The following is a 23669-nucleotide window of genomic DNA, read 5'->3' as shown; positions in this document are numbered from 1 at the left end:
GACTTGTGGAATATGCCTAGCCTCGTTTTTCGAGTCCCTTATTACAAATAGTGCTGAAAGGCATTATGGTACACGATTCGTGTACCAATTGTAAAATAATTATTTTGTCTTAAATATTGGATATCAGAAGGCCATCTTTTCCCGGTAAGATCACAAGATCAATGTTGATTTAACCAGACAAATAAATCGTGTTTTCAATGTCGAAGATTTTGGATGATATTGAGTTAGAGACTTAGGAGAATGCTTTGTGAAACCGGAGCCTGACTTTGTGAACTCGGGGAGCCTGATTCTCAGACCATCTTGTATCACATAAAAAAAAATAAAAAAAATAAAAACAACCTCCGTAATTACTGCACGTAAATGCTTTATCTCTTGTGACAGAAAGTAGCCCTATAAAACATTTTGAATGAATCCAGAAAGGTGGCGTAGGCTCAATTATCAAGTACACAATCCTGATAAATGTCACTGACAAATAATACTGGATAATCATACATTCCCATAACAACATGAGATAAATTCAGTGGCTTGAAATGTGATGTTTAGCCCAAATAAAAACACAAAAATAAAAGCCTTTCTCCTGCACCAGATTTTTTCGTAAGGATTATCTAAGAGTTAAAATAATTTTGTTTGTATGGCCTATAATTAAGAAATTAAAATTGTCAAGGCAGGGTATAAAATTAATATTAATATTCTATTCTTAAAGTGACATGTTCAATTCTTATAAAGTGACATGTTCCATTTCTATAAAGTGACATTTTCCATTCTTCTAAAGTGACATGTTCCATTTTTATAAAGTGACATTTTCAATTCTTATAAAGTGACATGTTCCATTTCTATAAAGTGACATGTTCAATTCTTATAAAGTGACATGTTCCATTTTTACAAAGCACCCAGCAAAAGCAATAGAAATAATACTTATTATATTGAGCAAATTTGCACATTATGCAATTAATATGAATGGAAAACTACACAGGAATCTCACTAACTGGGTTTACTATTAAAAAGAGAGAGAGAGAGAGAGAAAGAGAGGTTCAATCTTATTTCAATAATTTGCTTGCGCGTAGGGGTCTTTAGCAGTGGGAGGAAACCAGAAGACCCGGAGAAAACCCACAAAGTTGGACAGGCGACGATTTACTATTAAAAGATGGGTTTCAACCTAAGATGTGGGTTTAGCGTGAAGCCTCTTTGTAAAGGTTTAACCTTGGGGATGGAGGCAAAGAATTTCCTTTTTCCCCACTCCCATTCCCACGTTATGCTGGAATAGCCTTTCAGACACGATTCAGTCTTCTGGCAAGTTTTCCAGGGATCATTTGTCTGCCATATCAGCCATGAGTGAACATGCAGGATAAAATAAGCGTAAATATTTAAAGAGCATTTTGTGATATTTGGATGGATTCCAAAACTAAATAAAAATTAATAAAAAGATGGTTCGTATGGATTACAACTCAGCATTCTCTAAACACCTTCTTAACATATACTAACGAACAATAAAAATCTCATAAATAAACGAAGAAAGTAAATATACGTCCTTTCAACGTATTTTTTTTTTTTACATATTTCTACCAAAAGTTGTGTTATAATTGTACAGTAATTAAATTTGCATACCTCAGTTATTAAACATACATTATGCAAGATCTTAATCTGCCTATTGCAGGTCTTTCTTTAGGTCTGAAATGTTATCTAAATTATTAAAAAAACATTTATTAACATGACAAGACCATAATCAAAGTTTTGATGCCATCTGATGGGTCCGATTTTTATTGGATTTGAATCTGATCTACCGTTCAACAGGCATAAATGATTGAACGCAAAAATGGATAATCAAGACTTTGTTTATAATCATAACAAATGACAATCAAGACTACAGAGTTATTAAAATGAGTAATTCTCGGCTTATAGTGAAATAATTTGACTGAAATTTTCAGCATATTCCTGTTACATTATCTATTATCCAACTATTATAGCGAGACGTGCCAGCTCTTTATGTAATCTTTCATAATGTATCTTTATAAGCAGAAATAGAACCTGCACTAATTACAATATGAATGAGAGTATTTCTACGGCAACAATTAAACTTAGCTTCTACAGAAACAATTAAATTTAACTCCAACAAGTAAACTTAACTGCTATATGGAAACAGATAAACTTAACTAAAAGAAAACAAACAAAAAAAAAAAACATAACAAAATTATAAATACATCCAATAATAATCAGATAAATGTAAGTTGATATTAATAAAGACAGCTGGTATATGTGGACCTCACGAATTAACGTATTTCGAACCGTGATTCATCTGATCCTCAGCAAATAATCAACATATCTCGAACCATGATTGATCCATTCTAAGCAAATGATAAACATATTTCGAACAACGATTGATCGATCCTCAGGTAAAGTAAGTTAGTCCTTTGAATAAATCCGCTTGCACTTGTTAAAATACAGTGGATTGTGTCTTTAGTTGGGTCTAAGAGTGTATGAATATCAACAGTTGCTACGAGTTAAGTTTGGGTCATCATACAGTCGTGACTTCCGCGATAACTTAATAAACCTATCCCCAGAGCAAGGATAGCCACATTATCGCCATTTTTTTCTTTCTAAACAAAAGTTATATTTATATTAGTAAATATGGACTTTTATAATCCTTGAGTGGCATTTGTACTTGATAACGATAAGAGAATACTTGTCGAAACGTCGTGTGATATGTGTATAAACCAGTGATTGTATTCCACATAAATTAAATTGTGTTGTGTTTTTTAAATATGGACTTCATTTTCGATAATTTATAGAATTTTCAGATGATCGTAGAAAATTGTGTTACTTTGACGATTTGACGACCACGGCATAATCTGACTGACGGCATAATCTGACTGACGTCTGGGATAGGTAAATTGAAACGATGCATAAAAACATAAAATAAATATATAATTTTGTGTGGATATATAATTAATCTGTATAATAAACATTGATATTACATCATATATAAATAAATTAAAATATAAAGATGCCAAACTGGCGGGGGAGTATATATTCATTATACTCCCGTTTCCAGTTCCAATATACAATGTAATGTGAAAAATTCTAAAAATACATGTGACTATTGCAGAATAGATGTGGAATAAACAAAAGAACACATATTTAACAGTAATAAAATAGTTAATCCGAAAGGTGACAAATCTCTTTGATTCAGGTAAAGGTCAAATTGGAGAGAGAGAGAGAGGGGGGGGGGGGGGTAACATTGAGAGAGGGGGGTGGGGGAGTAACATCCACTGGACACAAACTAGGTCATTTCGGGACTAACATATGGTTCAATTTTATTTCAATAATTCGCTTGCGCGTAGGGGTCTTTAGCAGTGGGAGGAAACCGGAGGACCCAGAGAAAACCCATGAGGTTGGACAAGCGACCCTACCCATTGTTACGTAAAACTGGGCAATTGAAACCACGCCAGTTGACTCAATGACATACCTTATGATACAACGCGCACGCGCTAACAATTTGGCCATTCAACCCCCACCGTTCATATTGGCAAAGTAATAATGGAATACATTTTGTTTACTAATTCTAGTGAGGTTTTTTTTACTTAAAATTGTTCACTGTGGAAAAACAAAACCATTTTATCTCAACATTGTTGATCTAAACTTTTATATGTATCAATTTCAATTAAACAGACATTTCTATTTTTACCCAAATCAAAGAGGCTTAGTCATTTTAAATGGAACAAATCTTTCAGTAAAATATATATAATATATTTATATTGCCATATTCAAATTTTTGAAATATTCAAGTTTTCGAAATATTCAATTTTTTAAAAATATTCCATTGAAATTTTTTAAATATTCCACTGAAACTCCATTCAAATCTTTGAAATATTCCATTCAAATTTTTTAAATATTCAAATTTACTCTCAAAATCATTGTGCATAGATTAAATACCCTAACATCGTCCACAGGTACCAACGACATAAGGACTTAAAAAAACACTATGATATAAAAAATATAGCAGTGTTATAAATAGTAAAAGATAAGTTGTATAATAATATAATAAATCAAATAAAACAATGATTGATCATATTGTTGCATAAGATAAGAGATATCTGAAACTGACTATAAAGTTTAACAGCAGATTATCCAATGTTGTATATAGATGGGATGAATAAATACAGTTTTACACCATGACAATAGTTATATTGTATATGTTCTTTGATTATCGTTAAAGGTTTTGGCATCTGTTCTGAAAAAGAAATTTACATTAAAGGCCCATTATATCAATGTAAACAGTAAATAAGTATGGTCTAATGGTCGAGAGAAAGACAATAAGTAATATAGTGAAACAACACGAGGGATGTTAGTCACGAATTGTTGTTTCAATATATTATGCAATGTCTTAAGCTCAAGACCATTAAACAACTAAAATTCACACACTAGCATGCGCTTTGCCTTGAAATACATCACGCGGGTCCAATATTTCAACTAGTATAAATAATGTACACTTGGCACATTGTCCGTACCATTAGGTAAACGTCACATCTGCATTTTAAAGTAAAAATCATAATGCAATCTCGGCTCCCAGAGAGAGGGAGGTTTACCATTCATTTCTTTCTCTGGGGAATCACTTCGGCCATTAATATATTGAAACAACACGAAGAACGTTTGACATGACTTGAGGAAAATTTTGCCCTGGCAGCGGAGCTACAGCCTACTCTTATATTGACTTCCAACTGCCATGGGATCTTTTACGTGCACGTCAATTTGTACACGGGACCACAGTTTTCCGTCCCATCCGAACGACTAGACAGCTGTCCTTGGCAGGCCCTCCATCCTGCATCACTTACAAGGGGAAACCACGCCGGAAAATCTGGATGAACTTTCTCGGCCAATGCAGGGATCGAACACCCGATCTGCAGGCTAGCGAGCCAGCGTCTTACCCACTTAGCCATGTGATCCCCATTAGCAAACTGAACAGTGCATGTACGCATATGTTTAATTGAATATTTACGAAAATCCACAAAATAGCTCTGTTTTTAATCATTTCTGATAAACACATAACAATTCATGAAATGTTCAGAAAGTTGGAATAATAATGCATGGAGGAGAAGCAATGTCAATTAACAACATTTAAAAATCATCAAAATCTGAGGAAATAAAATAAATTGATTGGTATGGTTAAACTACTACAATCTGGTTAAAACACAGACGCTATTTCGTTTTTTATAGTTCAAAATTTAGTTTCACTTGTCTTTACTACACTAAGATCTGGAAGAGTTGTTATATAACCCACATTCTGGTTGATGAGAGGGATTAGCCAATGAAAACGGTCTGTTATGGCGAGTTCTAGGCGTGCGATTCACAGAACTGTGGGTAAGCCACTAGAAATGTCAACACTCTAGTGTAGGCAATCGAAAGTATAAAAATACAAAACCAAATATAGATCTGTATTTTAAAGATTGGTTGAAGTATATTTTTACCTTTGTTCAAGTAGGTTGTTTTAAAATGGATCACCGAATAGGGAAGACGTATTATTATTACTGGTATTATTCTATAAACAAAAAAAAAAAACATTAAATAATTCAACTTTCTTACATAAATAAGATATTATAAAGATTTTTGGAAAACAATAAAAAGGGTCAAATAAAAAACCTCATCGATATCTTGAAATGAAATAGGGTTTAACTCCTATTATTCTGCAGCAATTAAAGTGTGTGAGAGAGAGAGAGAGAGAGAGAGAGAAAGAGAGAGAGAGAGATGAAATGGGGTTCATCATCCTATTATTCTGCACCACTTGGGCTAATCAAGGTGGGAAGGTGAATTTTGCCCAGACAGTGACGTTCCCGCCAGGATTCATTTAAATTTTGGCCAAAGGGTACACAGATGAACCATATTTTTCCATCCCCTTAAAACGATGAGACCCTGACATACCCAGTCATCGAACTAGCACCATAATCACTGTGACTCTCCTTCGTTAAAGGGGAGAGAGAGAAAAATGGGATTTAACGTCCACTCAACACAAACTAGGTCATTTCGGGACTAACATACAGTTTAATTTTTTTTCAATAATTCGCTTGCGCGTATGGGTCTTTAGCAGTAGGAGGAAACCGGAGGACCCGGAGAAAACCCACGAGGTTGGACAGGCGACCCTACTCCTTGTCACGTACAACCGGGGATTCGAAACCACGCCAGTCGACTCAATGACAGACTTTATGGTACAGCGCGCGCACGCTAACCATTCAGCCATCCAATCCCCCTTCGTTAAAGGGACCTACAGAACTGAATTCTATTTGATAAGGTCAACTTCAAGTTTGGTCAAAAACACATTAAATAATTCAACTTTCTTACATAAATAAGATATTATAAAGATTTTTGGAAAACAATAAAAAGGGTCAAATAAAAAACCTCGATATCTTGTCAACTATTACATGCCATAACCTTATTTACATCTCAGCGACCTTGACGAAAATAGAGCTGGCCTTAACAAATAGATCTAGCCGCGAGTGTACTTCTTTTACATTCAAAACTAACAATTAGACATTCCACTTTATTTTTACCTAAAGTATTCAAGTTTTACTTGTGAAATTAACCATCTAAATGCGTGTGTATATATGATATAAATAAATAAAGCATTAACTGATGCAATCAGGTTATAATTAGAATAAATCATGTTTGTGTTTATTGACATATTAAATGGTGTCAATTCAGGGGCGGATCTACTACTTTTGTTAAAGTCTGCATGTACAAATTTTGCTGGATTAATAATTAGAGTGCGTTTTTAGGAAACCAGTATTATTCTGGTCCCCCAATACCAAACTTGACTTATGACTTGGACAATTGTTTATTTACAGGGTTATAGAAACTAGTTCATTCAAGGCGGACATATTTCGGTTTCATCATAATAGACTAATCTGGATCGAGGTGGGTGGTCATCATGATTGCGCTGTCTGATTAGGTCCTGCCTCACAATGGACTAATCTTGATTGTGGGGTGGGGAAGCACATCAAGATTGTACCATCCGATTAGATCCCTCCTCACAATGAACTTATCTTGATATCGATAAAGTCGATCATGATTTCGCTGTTCGATTAGGTCCCTCCTCACAATGGACTAATCTTGATTGTGGGAAATTCAATCATGATTTCGCTGTACGATTAGATCCTTCCTCACAATGGACTAATCTTGATTGGGGGGAAGTCCATCATGATTTCGCTGTCCGAATAGGCACCTCCTCACAATGGACTAATCTTGATATCAATAAAGCCTATCATGATTTCGCTGTTCAACTAGGTTCCTCCTCACAATGGACTAATCTTGATTGGGGGAAAGTCCATCATGATTGCACCATCCGATTAGGTCTCTCCTCACAATGGACAAGTCCACAAGAAAAATGAAAGTAGACTTACCTGATTGTGTTTGTGTTTGTTACCTATATTTGTTATATTGTCACTGACACAATTAAAATCACTAAAAGCCTCCCATTTAGACTGAAAATCACGTGGTTTATTGGCTGGTTGACTAGATAAAAAGGGGTCATTATCGTTCTGATCCTTACAGATATTATTATTATTAGGGGTGATTATAGTTTGGGCAAAAGGATCGTCCGCAAAAGGATCGTCCGCAAAAGGATCGGGATCAGGAAAAAAAGGATCCGATTTTTTTCTATCACCATCGGCACTTCCTATCGAACTTTTATAACTCAAGCTTTTACGCGGTTTTGGCACTGGCTGTTTTTGTGTGATCGACTTGTTAGATTCAGGGTTAAGCGCAGGATGAGGAGGATTAACTCTTGAGGATGAAGTGTCTTGTGATAATATAGGGGGTGCAGATGTATCAGATGACGTTGAAAGTTTTGTTCGCCTCGGTATGGCAGGAACTGGCGATGTGTCCGAACTCGAGTTTGTACTAATTGGCGATAAACTCGACAAAGTTTCCTGATCATCGGAACTCGAACTCGCACCACTTTGATGAGATTGCACGGATAAACTGTCTTTAATTGAACTCGATCGGGCCACGGCTACAGGTGTTGACGATTTCTTACTTGCTGACGGTGGTCGAGGTGGAGGTGCAGGAGCATTTTTAGGTATATTAAATAAAGCATCACTTGGGAGGGGAGGTGGAGGTTCGTCAGGGGAGGGTAAATCAAAATCATTTTCATTTAACGCTGATTGTTTCTTTATGTTTGATGATTCTCCATTGAGTATACTTGCAGGTTTTTTGGCTGTTGGGCGTGGTCTTTGACGACTGTGCTGTTGTGAGGCATTGATATTGCTGGAGGATTCTGTGTGCCTTGCAGGAGTGGGTTGGTGAAGGAAGGATGATGTGTCGAAAGGATCAGCAGACTTGGTGGCCAGGTCAGGAATATGATTCACCCCTTTGTCCAATGGACCAAAAGGATCGTGTGCAGGGAATGAACTTGCCTGTTGAGTCGTTGGAACAATAGGAACATTTCCAAATGGATCATTTGCCGGGACTGCAGCTGGAGCAGGTGCTCCAAATCCAAATGGATCCGCTGCAGGTTGTAATGAAGCCACTGACTGGACTGGTGGCGCTGGAGCTGGTCTGGAAGGCGTTCCTAAAGTAGGATTTGCTGAAGCAGCTAAATTCTCAGCCTTCAACTGGTTCAATGTTTTTTTCTGGGGTTCGCTTTTTTCTTTAAACATATCTTTTGGTGTCTTTGCCTTTTGAGTCATGCTTCCAATATCACACAAATCTCCGAAAAAATCACTGCCCTTTTTATCTTTACTTTCAGGTTCTGTCTCGCCCTCACCTCCTAATTTGGTTGGTGCCAAAATGTCTGCTCCTGAATCAGGCCACCCGACTGAATCATTTGCAGCAGGAGGTGATGGGAAACCACCACTTCCACCAGGTGCAGCACCAAATGGATTACCTGCTGGAGCACCAAATGCACTGGGCTGACTTCCCACTCCGGCAGTGCTAGTTTGACCAAATGGATTTGGACTTGAAAACGGGTCATTTGCAAAAGGATCTGAAGTAACTGGTATTGCAGCTTGTCTTTGAGGAGGTTGTAGTGCTGTTGGCTGAAAAGAAAGAAACGAAGAAAAAATTAAACAAACAGATGAGTTTAAATGAAATGAAATGGGTTTAACGTCCTACTGTTCTGCTAGGACTGGGCTAATTAAGACGGGCATACGCAATGCAGTGCACTATGAGGAAAATTTTGCCTGGACACCGATGCTACGGCCTACTCTTATATCCGTCCTGCACCACTGACAACGGGAAACCACGTTGGAAAATCCTGATGAACTTTCTCAGTCAACACCGGGATCAAACCCACGACCTAGTGAGCCAGCATCTTACTCACTTAGCCACCATGGCTCCCAAAAGAGCTTAATGTATATTCCAATGGATCTTGACACCAGATCAGAAATGCATATTGAATTTAATAAGTCTGGTTGGACAAGTGGTCCTACACCTTGTCACATACAAGCTGGGAATCAAAACCATGCCACTTGAGTCAATGACAGACCTTTGGATCCAACGCGTATGCATTAACCAATCTGCCACCCAACTCCCCCAAAAAACGAGGTCCTGTGTAAGCAGCAAAGTCTGACGTTAAGCTCCATTTGTTCTACAAATTTGTTATCATTTTTTTTTTACCTGTTGAAAAGCAGGAGCTGCTGCTGCTGCACCAAATGGTGAGGATGATCTACCACCAAATGGTGAGGATGATCTACCACCAAACCCAGGAGCTGCCAATCCCGCTTGTCCAACTTGTGTGGGAAATCCTGGTTGTTGGCCCATGGGTGGAAAACCAGGTTGTCCCATGGAAACTCCAAAACCTGGGCGAGCAATCGGAGTAGTAAGGCCGGTTTGAAAAGGCATAGAAGTCTGTCCAGTAGGAAATGGGGTTCCAGGACCTGGTGTTCCCAATCCTGCTAGATCCATTGAAGGCTGTTGTGTTGATACAGTGGGAGCAGCAGAAGAAATACTGGTTCCAAAAGCATCGTCAAAACTAGGTGCTGCTGAAGTTACTGGTGGAGATGTGCCAAATAGACTATCGAAGGTGTTCATTTGTTTAATACCCTAGAATAGAAAATCTAAATATGTGAAAAAAGACCAACAAATCTTAAAAGACGAGCTTTTAAAAAAAGATTGACACTATAGAAACAGGCATTCTATAAAGCACAGTAATTATCATGCAATTAATTAAAGCAAGGATGCGTCATTTTCATTTTTCGCTTAGATATCAAATTTCTCACGGCTTAATCTACGCCAATATGTACTCTGATTATTTAACATTTAAAGGACAATATTGGTGTCAGTCATTATCACATATGTGATAGAACTGGTTCAAGAGGTTCCAAATATAAGTTTAACACACAGATTATTGCTACAATAGATGTGTAACAAAGATTTCAAGAAACGGAAGACACAAAAACAAAAGGAAAATATGAGTTATCCTTCTATATAACTGACTGAAGTAACCAGCGATAACAGATACATGGATGAATTTCTGCTCACTGATAATTCCTTCGAAGACAAAAAGTTGTTATACGAGACTGTGAGAGGATATCTGACAATTTATAAAAAGAACTAGATAAGAGAAAAATAGAAAAAGTCCATGCACTACCATGTTTTTATTATTAAGTACAGAATGAATAAAAACAAGGGAGTATACATACAGGCCTTTTCTATGTTTCTCGTTTCCTCTTATCTAGTGACATTCAATTCTGTTTTTGAATTGTCAGATATCCTCTCACAACCTTACATAACAACTTTTGGTCTTCGAAGGAATTATCCGTGAGTTGAAATTCGGCGGTGCATCTGTTATCGCAGAAGGATAACTCATGTTTTCCATTAGTTTTTGTGACTTCCATTCCTCCAAATGTTTGCTACACATCTATCGTAGCAATGATCTCTGTGTTAAAATTATATTTGGAATGTTTTAACCAGTTCTATCACATATGTGATAATGACTGACACCAATATTATTCTTTAAAAAAGAAAACATAATCCAAATACCAACACAAGATAATCTCCTGACACAGATTCAATCATTTTTGTTCACTCACAACAAAATGGTGTCAGAATTATTGCTACATAGTAAAAAGCAAATAAATCGATGAAATTTCAATTGATCATAACTTTGTAAGTACTGAACCGAAATTGAACCAATCTTGGATTGATATTCATTTTAGAGATTCATCTTTCACAATATTGTAGTTTGCAAGGGATTAACAATTCCTAAAGTGATGATCTCCAGAGATTTTAATTTAGTGTGGCGTTTGAATGAAAGCGTCTAGCTGAATCAAACCATATTTGGAATGATATTCGTATTAGAGATTTAACCTTCACAAAATTGTAGCTTACAAGGGATTGAAAATCACCCCCAAAAATGACGCATCAAGACTTTAATAAGATATGATTTCTAAGTAGTAAAAACCAAGGTGAAATAGGAAAGATATATAAGCAAATAAACTATAAAATCTATTATTTTACTCTAATCCATGTAATGTTTTGCAAATAAAAATTGGATAAGTGCTCTTATACCATCATCTTGACAAGTCATCATTTATCAAAATAAATAGCGAAATGGCAATTAATGTCCACTCGACACAAACTAGGTCATTTCGGGACTAACATATGCTTTAATTTGATTTCAATAATTCGCTTGCGCGTAGGGGTCTTTAGCAGTGGGAGGAAACTGGAGGACCCGGAGAAAACCCAAGAGGTTGGACAGGCCACCCTACAACCAGGAAATTGAAACCACGCCGGTGGACTCAATGACAGACCTTATGAATGAACTCGCACGCGCTAACCATTCACCAACACAGGGATCGATTATGAAATGAAACGGGGTTTGACGTCCTACTGTTCTGCTCCGACTGGACAAATGAAGACGGGCATACGCCATACAGTGTTCTATGGGGGAAATTTTGCTTGGACAGCGGCATTACGACTTACTCTTATATCGAATTCCATCTGTCAAGGGATCTTTTACGTGCACGCCAATGTGTACACAGGACCTCAGTTTTTTGTACCATCCGAATGACTAGACAGCTGTCCTTATCAGGCCCTCCGTCCTGCATCACTGACAAGGGGAAACACGCCGGAAAATATGGATGTACTTTCTCGGGCTATGCAGGGATTGAACACCCGACCTCCAGGCTAGCGAGCCAGCGTCTTAACCACCTCATATCTAATCCCTGGGAGCACTGCTCAAATTTCTATTTGCAAACCATAATGGCCGAGACAAGACAGACGGCTTATTATAATTATAAATCAAAGTTATGCCCACTTTTTCTATACTGGTTAATTGATCTTGTAAATTCAATAAATTTCCACCGTCCTCCTCCGCAATCGGTTGATTATTCTTAGGTACCTAAAGGTGATATAAAATCATCCAAGCTACAGGTGTTAGTTCATGGGCTTTAAACCAAGGTATATTAAATATATATATATCCTCTTGGGTGAATCCTTCTTCATAAGCCAGGGAGAGAGAGAGAAAACTGGGGTTTAACGTCCAATCGACACAAACTAGGTTATTTCGGGACTAACACATGGTTCAATTTTATTTCAATAATTTGCTTGTGCGTAGGGGTCTTTAGCAGTGGGAGGAAACCGGAGGACCCAGAGAAAAGCCGAGAGTTTGGATAGGCAACCCTACTCCTTGTCACATACAACCGGGGATCGAAACCACGCCAGTTGACTCAATGACAAGCCTTATGATACAGAGCGCACGTGCTAACCATTTGGCCATCCACCGCCCCGCCCCCCTTGTTCATAAGCCAAGTTGAAAATGAAATGAAATGGGGTTTAACGCCCACTCGACACAAACTAGGTCATTTCTGGACTAACACATGGTTCCATTTTATTTTAATAATTAGCTTGCACGTAGGGGTTTTTAGCAGTTGGAGGAAACCGGAGGACCCAGAGAAAACCCACGAGGTTGGACAGTCGACCCTACTCCTTGTCACATACGACGGGGGAATCGAAACCACGCCAGTTGACTCAATGACAGGCCTTATGATACAGCACGCACATGCTAACCATTCGGCCATAAAACCCCCATTCTTCATAAGCCAAGTTGAAAATGAAATGAAATGCAAAAGGGCTTAACAGCCTACTGTTCTGTTCCAACTGGGCTAATGAAGACGGGCATACCCCATACAGTGCGTTATGGGGGAAATTTTGCCTCAGCAGGGTCACTACGCCCTAGTCTTATATCAAATTCCAACTGCCACGGGATCTTTTACGTGTATGACAATGTATAAACAGGTCCTAGTTTTTTTACTAGAGAGCTGTCCTTGTCAGGTCCTCCCTCCTGCATCACTGACAAGGGAGGGGGGGCAAGGGGAACTACACCGGAAAATCTGGATAAACCTTCTCAGCCAATGCTGGGATTGAACCCCCGACTTCCAGGCCAGCGAGGCAGCGTCTTACCCACTTAGCCACCGTGACCCCCCCTCAACCAAGAGGATATATAAATAAATAGAACTATAATAAACACATCTTGTATGAAGAGATCTTTTCTCAAACTATCTTCCAGCCATCTATTTATTAAAATAATTCCAAATAACCTAAAATATCACGAAGTCCAAGAACTGACCTATCTCAAGTAAGATATTTTTCACAAGCAATCAATAAATTGTGTGGAAACATCTAAAATACTTGTACAACGCGTAAAATGTAAGCTAAAACATGGTGCATGTATGTCAGATTTTGGAAAATTTAGAATGAATCTTCAAGAATTTTGAGTTTGAGGTCCACAGGAATCTTTGACCATTCCGCGAATATATCAAAGTCAGGTCAGGCATAGTATTTATTGTGTAATAGAAAAAAGCTCTTCAAACAACTCACCGCAAAATAAACAAACGCAAAAGTAGTAACAGCAGAATAAATTAAAGCTAGATTATTTAAACATGCGTTATCTAGAATTAAAGGATAGGTTGCCAGGCAATGAAACCTACGTCCGCAGCAGCTAAGTTACACAAAGTCAACAAAAATTGCCACATTGTGATTCAGAGGATAACCTTTGTTGTGATAAAGACAAATTCAATAGGGTTCTTCTTCTCACTAATGTAAACAACATATATAAAATTGTTCAAAGAATGATGATAAATGTAGTCTTTAGAGATATAACAAGAAATTAAGGATGACGGACGGACAGACAAAGGCTATGACAATATATGAATACATTTTAATATGGCGTATTAATTAAGCAATTAAATTGAAGTTATTTTTCATTTTTAATGACTGTAGAGCATGTCATGTTTGACTCAACTTTTTCCCAAAATTTTAATGGAAACAAAGTTATTAAATCCATCAGTGCAAACAGCATTATTAAATCACATCATTATAAATGGCATTAATGGATCACTTCGGTGGAAACAGCATTAATGATTCACAACAACTATTTACCTTATATACAACGTGTGTGATCTTTTCAAAGACGAAACTACTCAAACAAGAACAAATTCAATCAAGTTTGTATTTTATCATTCGTAAATATTTGTTTGTTAAGCAATCGAAACGTCGAACAAACAAGCTGTTGTGGCTGTATCTCATCACTGGAGTGAACTTATGTGCTTTTATATTCCACATTTGCGCCAGTACACAGTCAACGGAGCATTCAAATGTTTAAAAGCCTACATTCTATTTTTGCATAATAAAATATATACATTATTTTACTTACAGCATATTCGCTCTCAGTACCTTCGACTGGAGCACCATTTTGAGGTACCTAAACAATATTGTAAAAAGAAAATTTATTGATTAACCCCACAATTAAATGAGAAGTTGGTGCCAAATCTTCTAATCTAGTCTAGTCTAGTCTCTCAACCCCTGAGGAGACCGTTTGAGGGCATAGAGAGGAAAAACAGTGGTTTCATGAATGGAGATGATCTCTCTATGGGTTGATGTACCACGATTTCAATCAGAACATCATGACTTGTGGAGCTTTCTAGACAAACACGAGGATCGAATATAGGACCTCCTGCTTAGTCAGCTAGCGCCTTACCCACTGAGGTATGGTACTCCATTATATATACAAAATGAAATGGCGTTTAATGTCTTACTGTTTTGCTCCGACTGGGTTAATAAAGATGGGCATACACCATACAGTGTGCAATGAGGGAAATGTTGCCAGGGCAGCGGCATCATGGCCTACTATTATACTGAATTCTAACTGGAAAGGGATCTTTTACGTGCACACAAATGTTTACACAGGACCTCGTTTTTTTTTCCATTCCTTCAATGACTAGACAGCTGTGATTGTCAGGCCTTCCGTCCTGCACGACTGACAAGAAAAACCACATCAGAAAACACATTAATAGGACTGGTGATAATCTTGCTATGGGTTGATGTAATATGGTTTCAATTGTTGAAATTTCTCGACCGACACCAGAATCGAACCCAGGACCTCCTTCTAGTAAGCCAGCGCCCAACTCACTGAGCCACAGTAGCTCCTTTAAATTTACGAACCTGATAAACGGAATCGTCGCTTTCTCCAACTTCACCATCTTTTAACTGTATTGTTGTTTCTTCTTTTTGTTTCTTCGCCTCTTCCACTTCTTTTTTCTTTAATTCGTATACAACTTGAAATAAATCTCTCAAAGAAAGTACTAAATTTTCAGCCTGTAAAACAAAATAACCTAACAATTATCTCCATAGAAAATACAGGCAAAAATAATATTAGTGTCGAGTAACAGTTCAAATATTGCTGTATATCGAAGTTTAGCGCTCTTAAGAAAATCTTTTGTTGGATATTTAGCCAATCTGATTAAAACACAGATCCTATTTCGTTTCGTTTTTATAGTTCAAAATTTCATTTTACTTGTCTTTACTACACTAGGATCGGGAAGAGTTGTTATATACATGTAGCCTGCATTCTGGATGATGCGAGGGATTAGCCAATGAAACGGTCTGTTGCAGCAAGTTCTTGGCATGCGATGCACGGAACTGTGGATATCCTACCAAAAACATCAAAGATGATTGGTTAATAAAATGTCTGACATCATAGGGTCAAAAGCCGCTCGTAAGACCTATGACGTACTTTCAACTACAACCGCTCAAATCAGTATTTCGTAGAGGACATTGAAAGTATAAAAAAAAACCCAAAAAACAAAATATAGATCTGTATTTTGATCAGATTGATATTCAACGCTTTAAAAATAGATTATTATTATTATTATTATTATTATTAACTGTTCAACAATGTCAGGGTCCAAATGCTACAAGGGAGACAACTCTTGATTGAGAATATCATTTTATATCACATTAAAATAACCATAAATCTAGCGACGTAATTCAACATGTCTGAGGAGAAAAAACCAAAAATATTATAAGGGAGGCAACTCTCTTGATTAATAATGCACTTTAAACAAAATTTAAATAACCTTCTTTATTTTATGATCAGTAGTGGATTACTGGGTTTTATCAGTGAAATAAAAGTGTTATTCCACTGGCTAAAGTAGTCCATGTTTTTTTTCACCTAAAATGTTTGTAAAATCATAAAATAAATAGAACATTTGACGTTTTGTCGTGAATAACATATTTTATTTCATCCCTAAGCAAGAAAACATTTCTATGCTACGCATTCGTGAAAATATAAGTTTTCTTGCTTCTCGATGAAATAAAATATGTTATTCACCCTAAAACGACAAATATCCTCTATTTATGGTGTAACAGGAATATATATATGAATGGTTTTGAAAATGCAATTTTTCATACAATCATGGGGCCGTACAATCCAGGAGGTTATGGTAAGTTATATGCGGCAATATCAAAAGGAAAAAAGATCTTTGAAATATAAACATATTTTTTAATTTTCATCAAAATCGGATAAAAATTATGACCTCTATGGGACCCACAAATTAAAAACCAGATTTTCATACAAATCAGGGGTCATAATCCATGAATTTATGGTCCGATACCTGCCAATTTCGAAAGGGATGGAGATCTTTTTGGATATAAACATACATTTTAAATCGGATAAAAATTGTTTCCTTTAGAGTATTCACAAACAAAACAATGTGAAGGGACACACAACAACATTATACATCCACCTCTCATCTGAACCTAAAAATCACCCCCTCTTGTTCCATTTAAAAAAAGGGGGGTTGGATGGCCGAATGGTTAGCACGCGCGCGCTGTATCATCCGGTCTGTCATTGAGTCAACTGGCAGGGTTTTGATTCCCCGGTTGTACGTGACAAGGAGTAGGGTCGTCTGTCCAACCTCGTGGCTTTTCTCCGGGTCCTCCGCGGTTTCCTTCCACTGCTAAAGACCCCTACGCGCAAGCGAATTATTGAAATAAAATTGAACCATGTGTTAGTCCCGAAATGACCTAGTTTGTGTTGACTGGACGTTAAACCCCATTTCTCTCTCTCTCTCTCTCTCTCCGGTTTCCTCCCACTGCTAAAGACCCCTACTTGCAAGCGAATTATTGAAATAAAATTGAACCATGTGTTAGTCCCGAAATGACCTAGTTTGTGTTGAGTGGACGTTAAACCCCATTTCTCTCTCTCTCTCTCCATTTAAAAAACACATACATACCGCTTTTTCAGTTTTAATTCCAAAAAATTTATGAGATCCATCTCCAGGTCCATAGATATAACCAAACGCCCTAGAATCCGTCATATCTCGAGATATGAAAGATATTTTATGAACTTCGTGTGTATGATCTATATTCTGAAAAAATTATTAGAAAATAAATTAGACTAAATAATATAATCATTAAAAGAATAAAATCTGACTCTCTTCCAGGAATTATTTATGGTGATACAGGAATGGGTCCAGGAATTTTTGCAGAAGGGGTTTTTCAGGCTCTTATTAAGGAAATTTAACAGCTGACAATGCATGATCATCATCGTCTCCAAATTACCTAGGCATACAAACATACACACTGAGCTTTTATCATGAATTAATAGGATCATATTGTTATTCAATTTCATTGATGCAATGCATTAATTGCGATATCACGCATGTCTATATCATTATCTCGCGCTTTGAATACCAATCCCATCCCAACATTTGATGATAAAGGATAAAGCACACAATTGTTACACTTTTCTCATAAAGTGCTGTTTTACCTTTTTTTATGTAGGTGGGCTATGATGGAGTGGCGTTATCTGCCCTACCTCGTGGGTTTTCTCCAGGTCCTCCTGTTTCCTTCCACAGATAAAGACCCCTACGCGCAAGCGAATTATTGAAATAAAATTGAACCATATGTTGGTCCTGAAATGACCTAGTTTGTGTCGAGTGGACGTTAAACCCCGTTTCTCTCTCTCTTTTAACCCCCCAAATTAAAAATAAAAATCTATTTTCATTTTTCAGCTGAATCAAAGACAATATACTCATTTAAAGATACATTATGTAAGATTTAGATAGAGCTAGCCATTCTTGCTATAATAGTTTGAAAATAGATAATGTAAAATTAATAATTTGAAAATTTCAATCAAATTACTCTATTGTAAGCGAAGATATTAGCCTTTGGAAGTTTGACAAGATGTGTGCAATAATTTCAACCACCGTACTGGTTATTCGAAGCCAAGTCTCGAGCCTCCATTTTTAGCTTAAATCAAAATATGGCTGAACTGTTCTAATCTATTTAATATCGGAGAAATCTGATGCCATCGAGAGTTGATTATGGCCTGGATAAGTGAATTAATGTATAATTAATAATTTAGATAACATATCAGGCCTAAAGAAAGACCTACAATAAGCAGATTTAGCTCCTGCATAATGTATGTTTAAATATGTACTTTAAAGCAGATTCTGTTCGTTTTATTATTGATTGCAATCTTAAAGGCTACTAGAAAGTTTTTAAATGTTAGTGTTCAGTGGACGTTTAACCCCATTTCTCTCTCTTTTAACCCCCCAAATTAAATAAAAATCTACTTTCATTTTTCAGCTGAATCAAAGACAATATACTCATTTAAATAATTTTTTTTCGTAATTTACATATATATAATAAAAAAGTAAATCCTCTACTTTCATTTTTCAGCTAAATCAAATCAGATACATTTAGATATATATAATAAAAAAGTAAATCCTCTTACAGCAGTGGCTTGATCTAAGATTTTTAATCCATCTAAAGAAACATTAACTATAATCCTCTGTTTGTGTTCTTTAGAAATTTTGACGATCGCTTTTAATTTCTGTATCGTGTCCTGGCACATCTTATCTCCCCTTGCCTCGGGTACGTCATCTATACCAATTAATTTAGCTCGAAAATTGATTCCCTCCCCTTGAAAGCGATTGGCATCGGCCACTGGATCTGTCAATAGAGAAATGAACATATAAAAACGTATTTAGAAACACTGTAATCTGGGTATCATTTAATCTTGTGTATTTAGCACTAATTTCTTTCCCCTTCATTCAATATCAAATCTTTGTTTAAAAATTTGTAAAAATCATTTAAAATCACCAGAAATCATGTAATTTGTACTTGTGTCCAAATTATCAGTGAAATGAAATTCGATCGTGTGTCTGATATCGCTCGTTACTTCAGTCAGTTATATAGAAGGATAACTCTTGTTTGTCATTTTTGGCGTCACTTCCGTTTTTTTCAAATGTTTGTAACGCATCTATCGTAGAAAGTATCTCTGTGATAAAATTGTATCTGGAACGTGTTTAACCAGTTCTATCACATATGTAATAATGACTGACACCAATATTGTCCTTTAAAAGAAAAAAAACAATGCACAAAATAATAGGAGTAATCTCTACCTTTACTTGTATATCCAGAAGCCATTATGTTTTATTTAGATTATAACTAGTCTTCTACCTAAAACATAGAATTATAAAATATATTTTAACAAGTCTTCTACCTGAAACACAGAATTATAAAAATATATTCTAATTAGATTATTACAAATCTTCTACCTAAAACATACAAATATAAAAATATATTCTATTTAGATTATAACCAGTCTTCTACCTGAAACATAGAATTATAAAAATATATTATATTAGATCATAACTAGTCTTCTACCTGAAACATAGAATTATAAAAATATATTCTATTAGATTATAACCAGTCCTCTACCTGAAACACAGAATTATAAAAATATATTCTATTTAGATTATTACAAATCTTCTACCTAAAACATACAAATATAAAAATATATTCTATTTAGATTATAACCAGTCTTCTACCTGAAACATAGAATTATAAAAATATATTATATTAGATCATAACTAGTCTTCTACCTGAAACATAGAATTATAAAAATATATTCTATTAGATTATAACCAGTCCTCTACCTGAAACACAGAATTATAAAAATATATTCTATTTAGATTATAACAAATCTTCTACCTAAAACATACAAATATATAATATATGTTCTATTAGATTATACAAATCTTCTAACTAAAACATTATAATGTAGACGTGTAAAAAGACATATTCTATTTAGATTATAACAAATCTTCTACCTAAAACATACAAATATAAAATATATGTTCTATTAGATTATACAAATCTTCTACCTAAAACATTATAACGTAGAAGTGTAAAAAGACATGATTTGTTTGTATTATAACAAATCTTCTACCTAAAAAATAGAACATGTTAATAACCACAGAAAACAAGAACTCAATTATTATTAGTTTTGTTTGTTAAATATGTACTTTAAAGTAGCCAAGTCTCTGTCTCAATATCATTGCAAACACAATGATTATTTGTCAATTTAAATCAACATCCATGTTGTGATCTTACAGGGAAAAGAAGGGCTTCTGATATTCAATGTTTAAGACAAAATAAACATTTTACTATTGGCACACGAATCGTGTACCATAATGCCTTTCAGCACCATTTGTAACAAGGGACTTGAAGAAGAGGGCTAGATATATTCCACAAGTCATGTCAAACGGCGATGCCATCTTCTTATCTGGAGAACATGTGCAATAAATACTATCGGTGTAGACTGGCATAACCAGACTCTAGAGACTGAAATTCGATCGATTTGAGACTTCTGATTTGAAATTAGAATAAAAATGGAAACAATTGAATGTAAATCAATTTATATACATTCATATTACATCATTATATGCGTTGCGACCCATTTGTGTCACTTTCTAGGTCCCAAATATTAGCGATTTAGCCCCTTTAAACCATAAATAAATAGGGAAAAATTTGTCTCCCTTTAAAAAACAATATGTCATCATGTGACAATGGGAGTTTCCTACCAGCGTTCTTAAAAGTAAATTAACATGGTTAACTTATACATCGTAATATCATGTCTGAACAATTATAAAAATATATTAAATACATGATATCTAACACAAGTACACAGTTAAAGAGCTAGCTCACATGTCCAATTTGCATTCAGTCAGAATTTATTTCAAAGGGATTTATTTAATCAACAATTTCCTTATTCTCGTGTTCATAATAATGACATCAACATTTATCATGTAGTTGCGATGTTTTAGTGAAAGTTTATGTACTTAAACATACATTATGCAAGAGCTAAATCTGTCTATTGCAGGTCTTTCTTTAGGCTTGAAATGTTATATAAACTATTAATTATACATTTATTAACAAAACAAGACCATAATCAACTCTCGATGCCAACTTATGTGTCGGATTTTCATTGGATTTGAATCCGATCTGCTGCTCAAAGCTCATTTAATGATTAAATGCAAAAATGGATAATCAAGACTATGTTTTTAATCGTACCGACTTTAGTAATGAAGATCGAGGCTAGGCCTAAAATTCAGTCGCTAATATTTCGGCATATTCTCTTTACCTAATCTTACCTAATGCCCCTTTAAGTTTCAAACCATTGGTAGAAATCTGTTCCAATTTGTTGAGAATCATGGAAACCATTGGGTTTCTATTGTTGTGTAGTTTAAAGGGTCTGTCTAGATTAGATAATGGGTGTTGGGTTTATAACTGTTTAGTTTCTAGAGCAGTGTTGAGTAATTAATTAGCCTGTTAATTACTCAACACCTTTCGAGAAAGTAATAAACAGTTGTAAACTCATTATCTAATCTAGACAGATTAATCTAAATTATGTGGCAATAGAAACCCAATAGTTTTCTATGATTCTCAACAGATTTGAACAGTTTTCTACCAATGGTTTAAAACTTGAAGGGGCATTAGACAAGATTAGATCCTTGTGAAGCGCCTTAAAGCAGCCATTGGCTGGATTTTGTTGCGCTGTATCAATGAATAAATTTAACTAAAATGTTAAAGGGGTATTAGGTAAGATTAGATAAAGAGGTGACAGTTCTCACTATAACAGTTAAACGATAGATAATGAAAACAAAATATGCTGAAAATTTCAGTTAAATTGCTTCACTCTGAAAAGAGATATTCAAATCCACAAAATATTACAGGCTAAGGTTGACTTCGAGAGTTGATTATGGCCTAGATAAGTTAATTAATGTCTAATTAATAATTTAGATAAAATTTAAGGCCTAAAGAAAGACCTGCAAATAGACAGATTTAGCTCTTGTATAATGCACGTTTAATAGATGCATGTGTTATTTGTAACTGTTAATGTATTTCATCTTAAATATGGTTTCGATTGCCCAGTTGTATGTGACAAGGAGTAGGGTCGCCTGTCCAACCTCGTGGGTTTTCTCCGGGTCCTCGAGTTTCCTCCCACTGCCAAAGACCCCTACGTGCAAGCAAATTATTGAAATAAAACTGAATTATGTGTTAGTCCTGAAATGACCTAGTCTTTGTCAAGTGGACGTTAAACCCCATTTCTCTCTCTCTCCCTTTAAATAATAAAAGATAATTGTTATATTTAAGATAAACCCTTGTTCTTCAGACCTATATTATAGATTAAAACTATATTAATGATGTTAATATAGATAACCTGAATACTACAATCATACTGTTATCAGTCTACAACATAATTATAATCATACATCTCTCTTTAACAATGGTATATCCATGATTTCTAACAGAGGGAGGAGGGCATGAAAGAGAGATAAAATAAAACCAAGTACGAACAATCTAAACCATTAGACAAAATTTGAAGTCCTAAAAAAACGGTCTAGGCAAAATAGTGTAATCAGCAAATGGACTGTTCACAGTGTACAAAATACACGACAATCCGTGGTAACAGGTGTCCGAAAAAGTAAACTTACCCTGCCTAGCGCCAAACCCGCCATAGCTGTATCCAAACTATTAGATGAAATATCGGTAAAATAGCGTGATTGGCAAATGGGCTATCGGTATGCTAAATGCACATGATGAACAGTGTTAACGATGTAGTAGACATAATCAGGGAGATAGTATAAGCGTCAATTAAATATATCTAGAATAATAGCCGAGAGAGACATGTTATATTTACCAATCAAGTCAATATGATGGCCATAAAACTTTTAGTGCGCAAGTATCCCTGGAGTTGAAGCTTAGATGACAAATGCCTCGATACACTTAAAAAAATCTGAATAAAAGGAACAAGCTCTCGTGTAAAGAATTAGCTGAGACACAAACACTCCATGAGCTGGTGATATTGAGAGAGAGAGAGAGAGAGAGAGAGAAAGAGAGAAATGGGGTTTATTGACACACACAAGGTCCTTCGGTTTGCTACCAGTGACCACAACTAAAGACCCCTACGAGCATGCGAATTATTGAAATAAAATTGAACCATGTGTTAGTCCATAAATGACCTAGTTTGTGTCGAGTGGACGTTAAACCCCAATTATCCCTCCCTCTCTCACAATATATGAAAGTTTTAGATTTAGAAGGAAAAATAA

At 35.7% G+C, this 23669-nt stretch overlaps 1 protein-coding gene across 5 annotated transcripts in view; it reads right to left on the bottom strand.

Moving 5' to 3' along the window:
- Positions 1-3959: 3959 nt before the first annotated feature.
- Positions 3960-23669, bottom strand: part of LOC126819686 (disabled homolog 1) — a 31745-nt gene continuing 12035 nt past the window's right edge. The window contains exons 3-12 of one of the 5 annotated variants that reach the window (XM_056100346.1): positions 19677-19734; positions 19007-19224; positions 17502-17636; positions 15430-15582; positions 14642-14689; positions 12245-12328; positions 9604-10029; positions 7389-9023; positions 5463-5533; positions 3960-4228 (exon numbers count right to left, since the gene is read on the bottom strand). In XM_056100346.1, the coding sequence (XP_055956321.1) occupies positions 5483-5533; positions 7389-9023; positions 9604-10029; positions 12245-12328; positions 14642-14689; positions 15430-15582; positions 17502-17636; positions 19007-19224; positions 19677-19701 (2775 nt within the window). In that variant the 5' untranslated portion in view covers positions 19702-19734 and the 3' untranslated portion in view covers positions 3960-4228; positions 5463-5482. The remainder of the gene's footprint in view (positions 4229-5462; positions 5534-7388; positions 9024-9603; positions 10030-12244; positions 12329-14641; positions 14690-15429; positions 15583-17501; positions 17637-19006; positions 19225-19676; positions 19735-23669) is intronic. The other 4 variants (XM_056100347.1, XM_056100349.1, XM_056100350.1 and 1 more) reach the window with 4 other exon arrangements.

The sequence above is a fragment of the Patella vulgata genome, chromosome 4 (assembly GCF_932274485.2).
Source record: "Patella vulgata chromosome 4, xgPatVulg1.2, whole genome shotgun sequence".
NCBI classification, from domain to species: domain Eukaryota; kingdom Metazoa; phylum Mollusca; class Gastropoda; family Patellidae; genus Patella; species Patella vulgata.
Note: the sequence above shows the minus strand (reverse complement) of the source record. Positions and strands in the feature narration are given on the sequence as shown.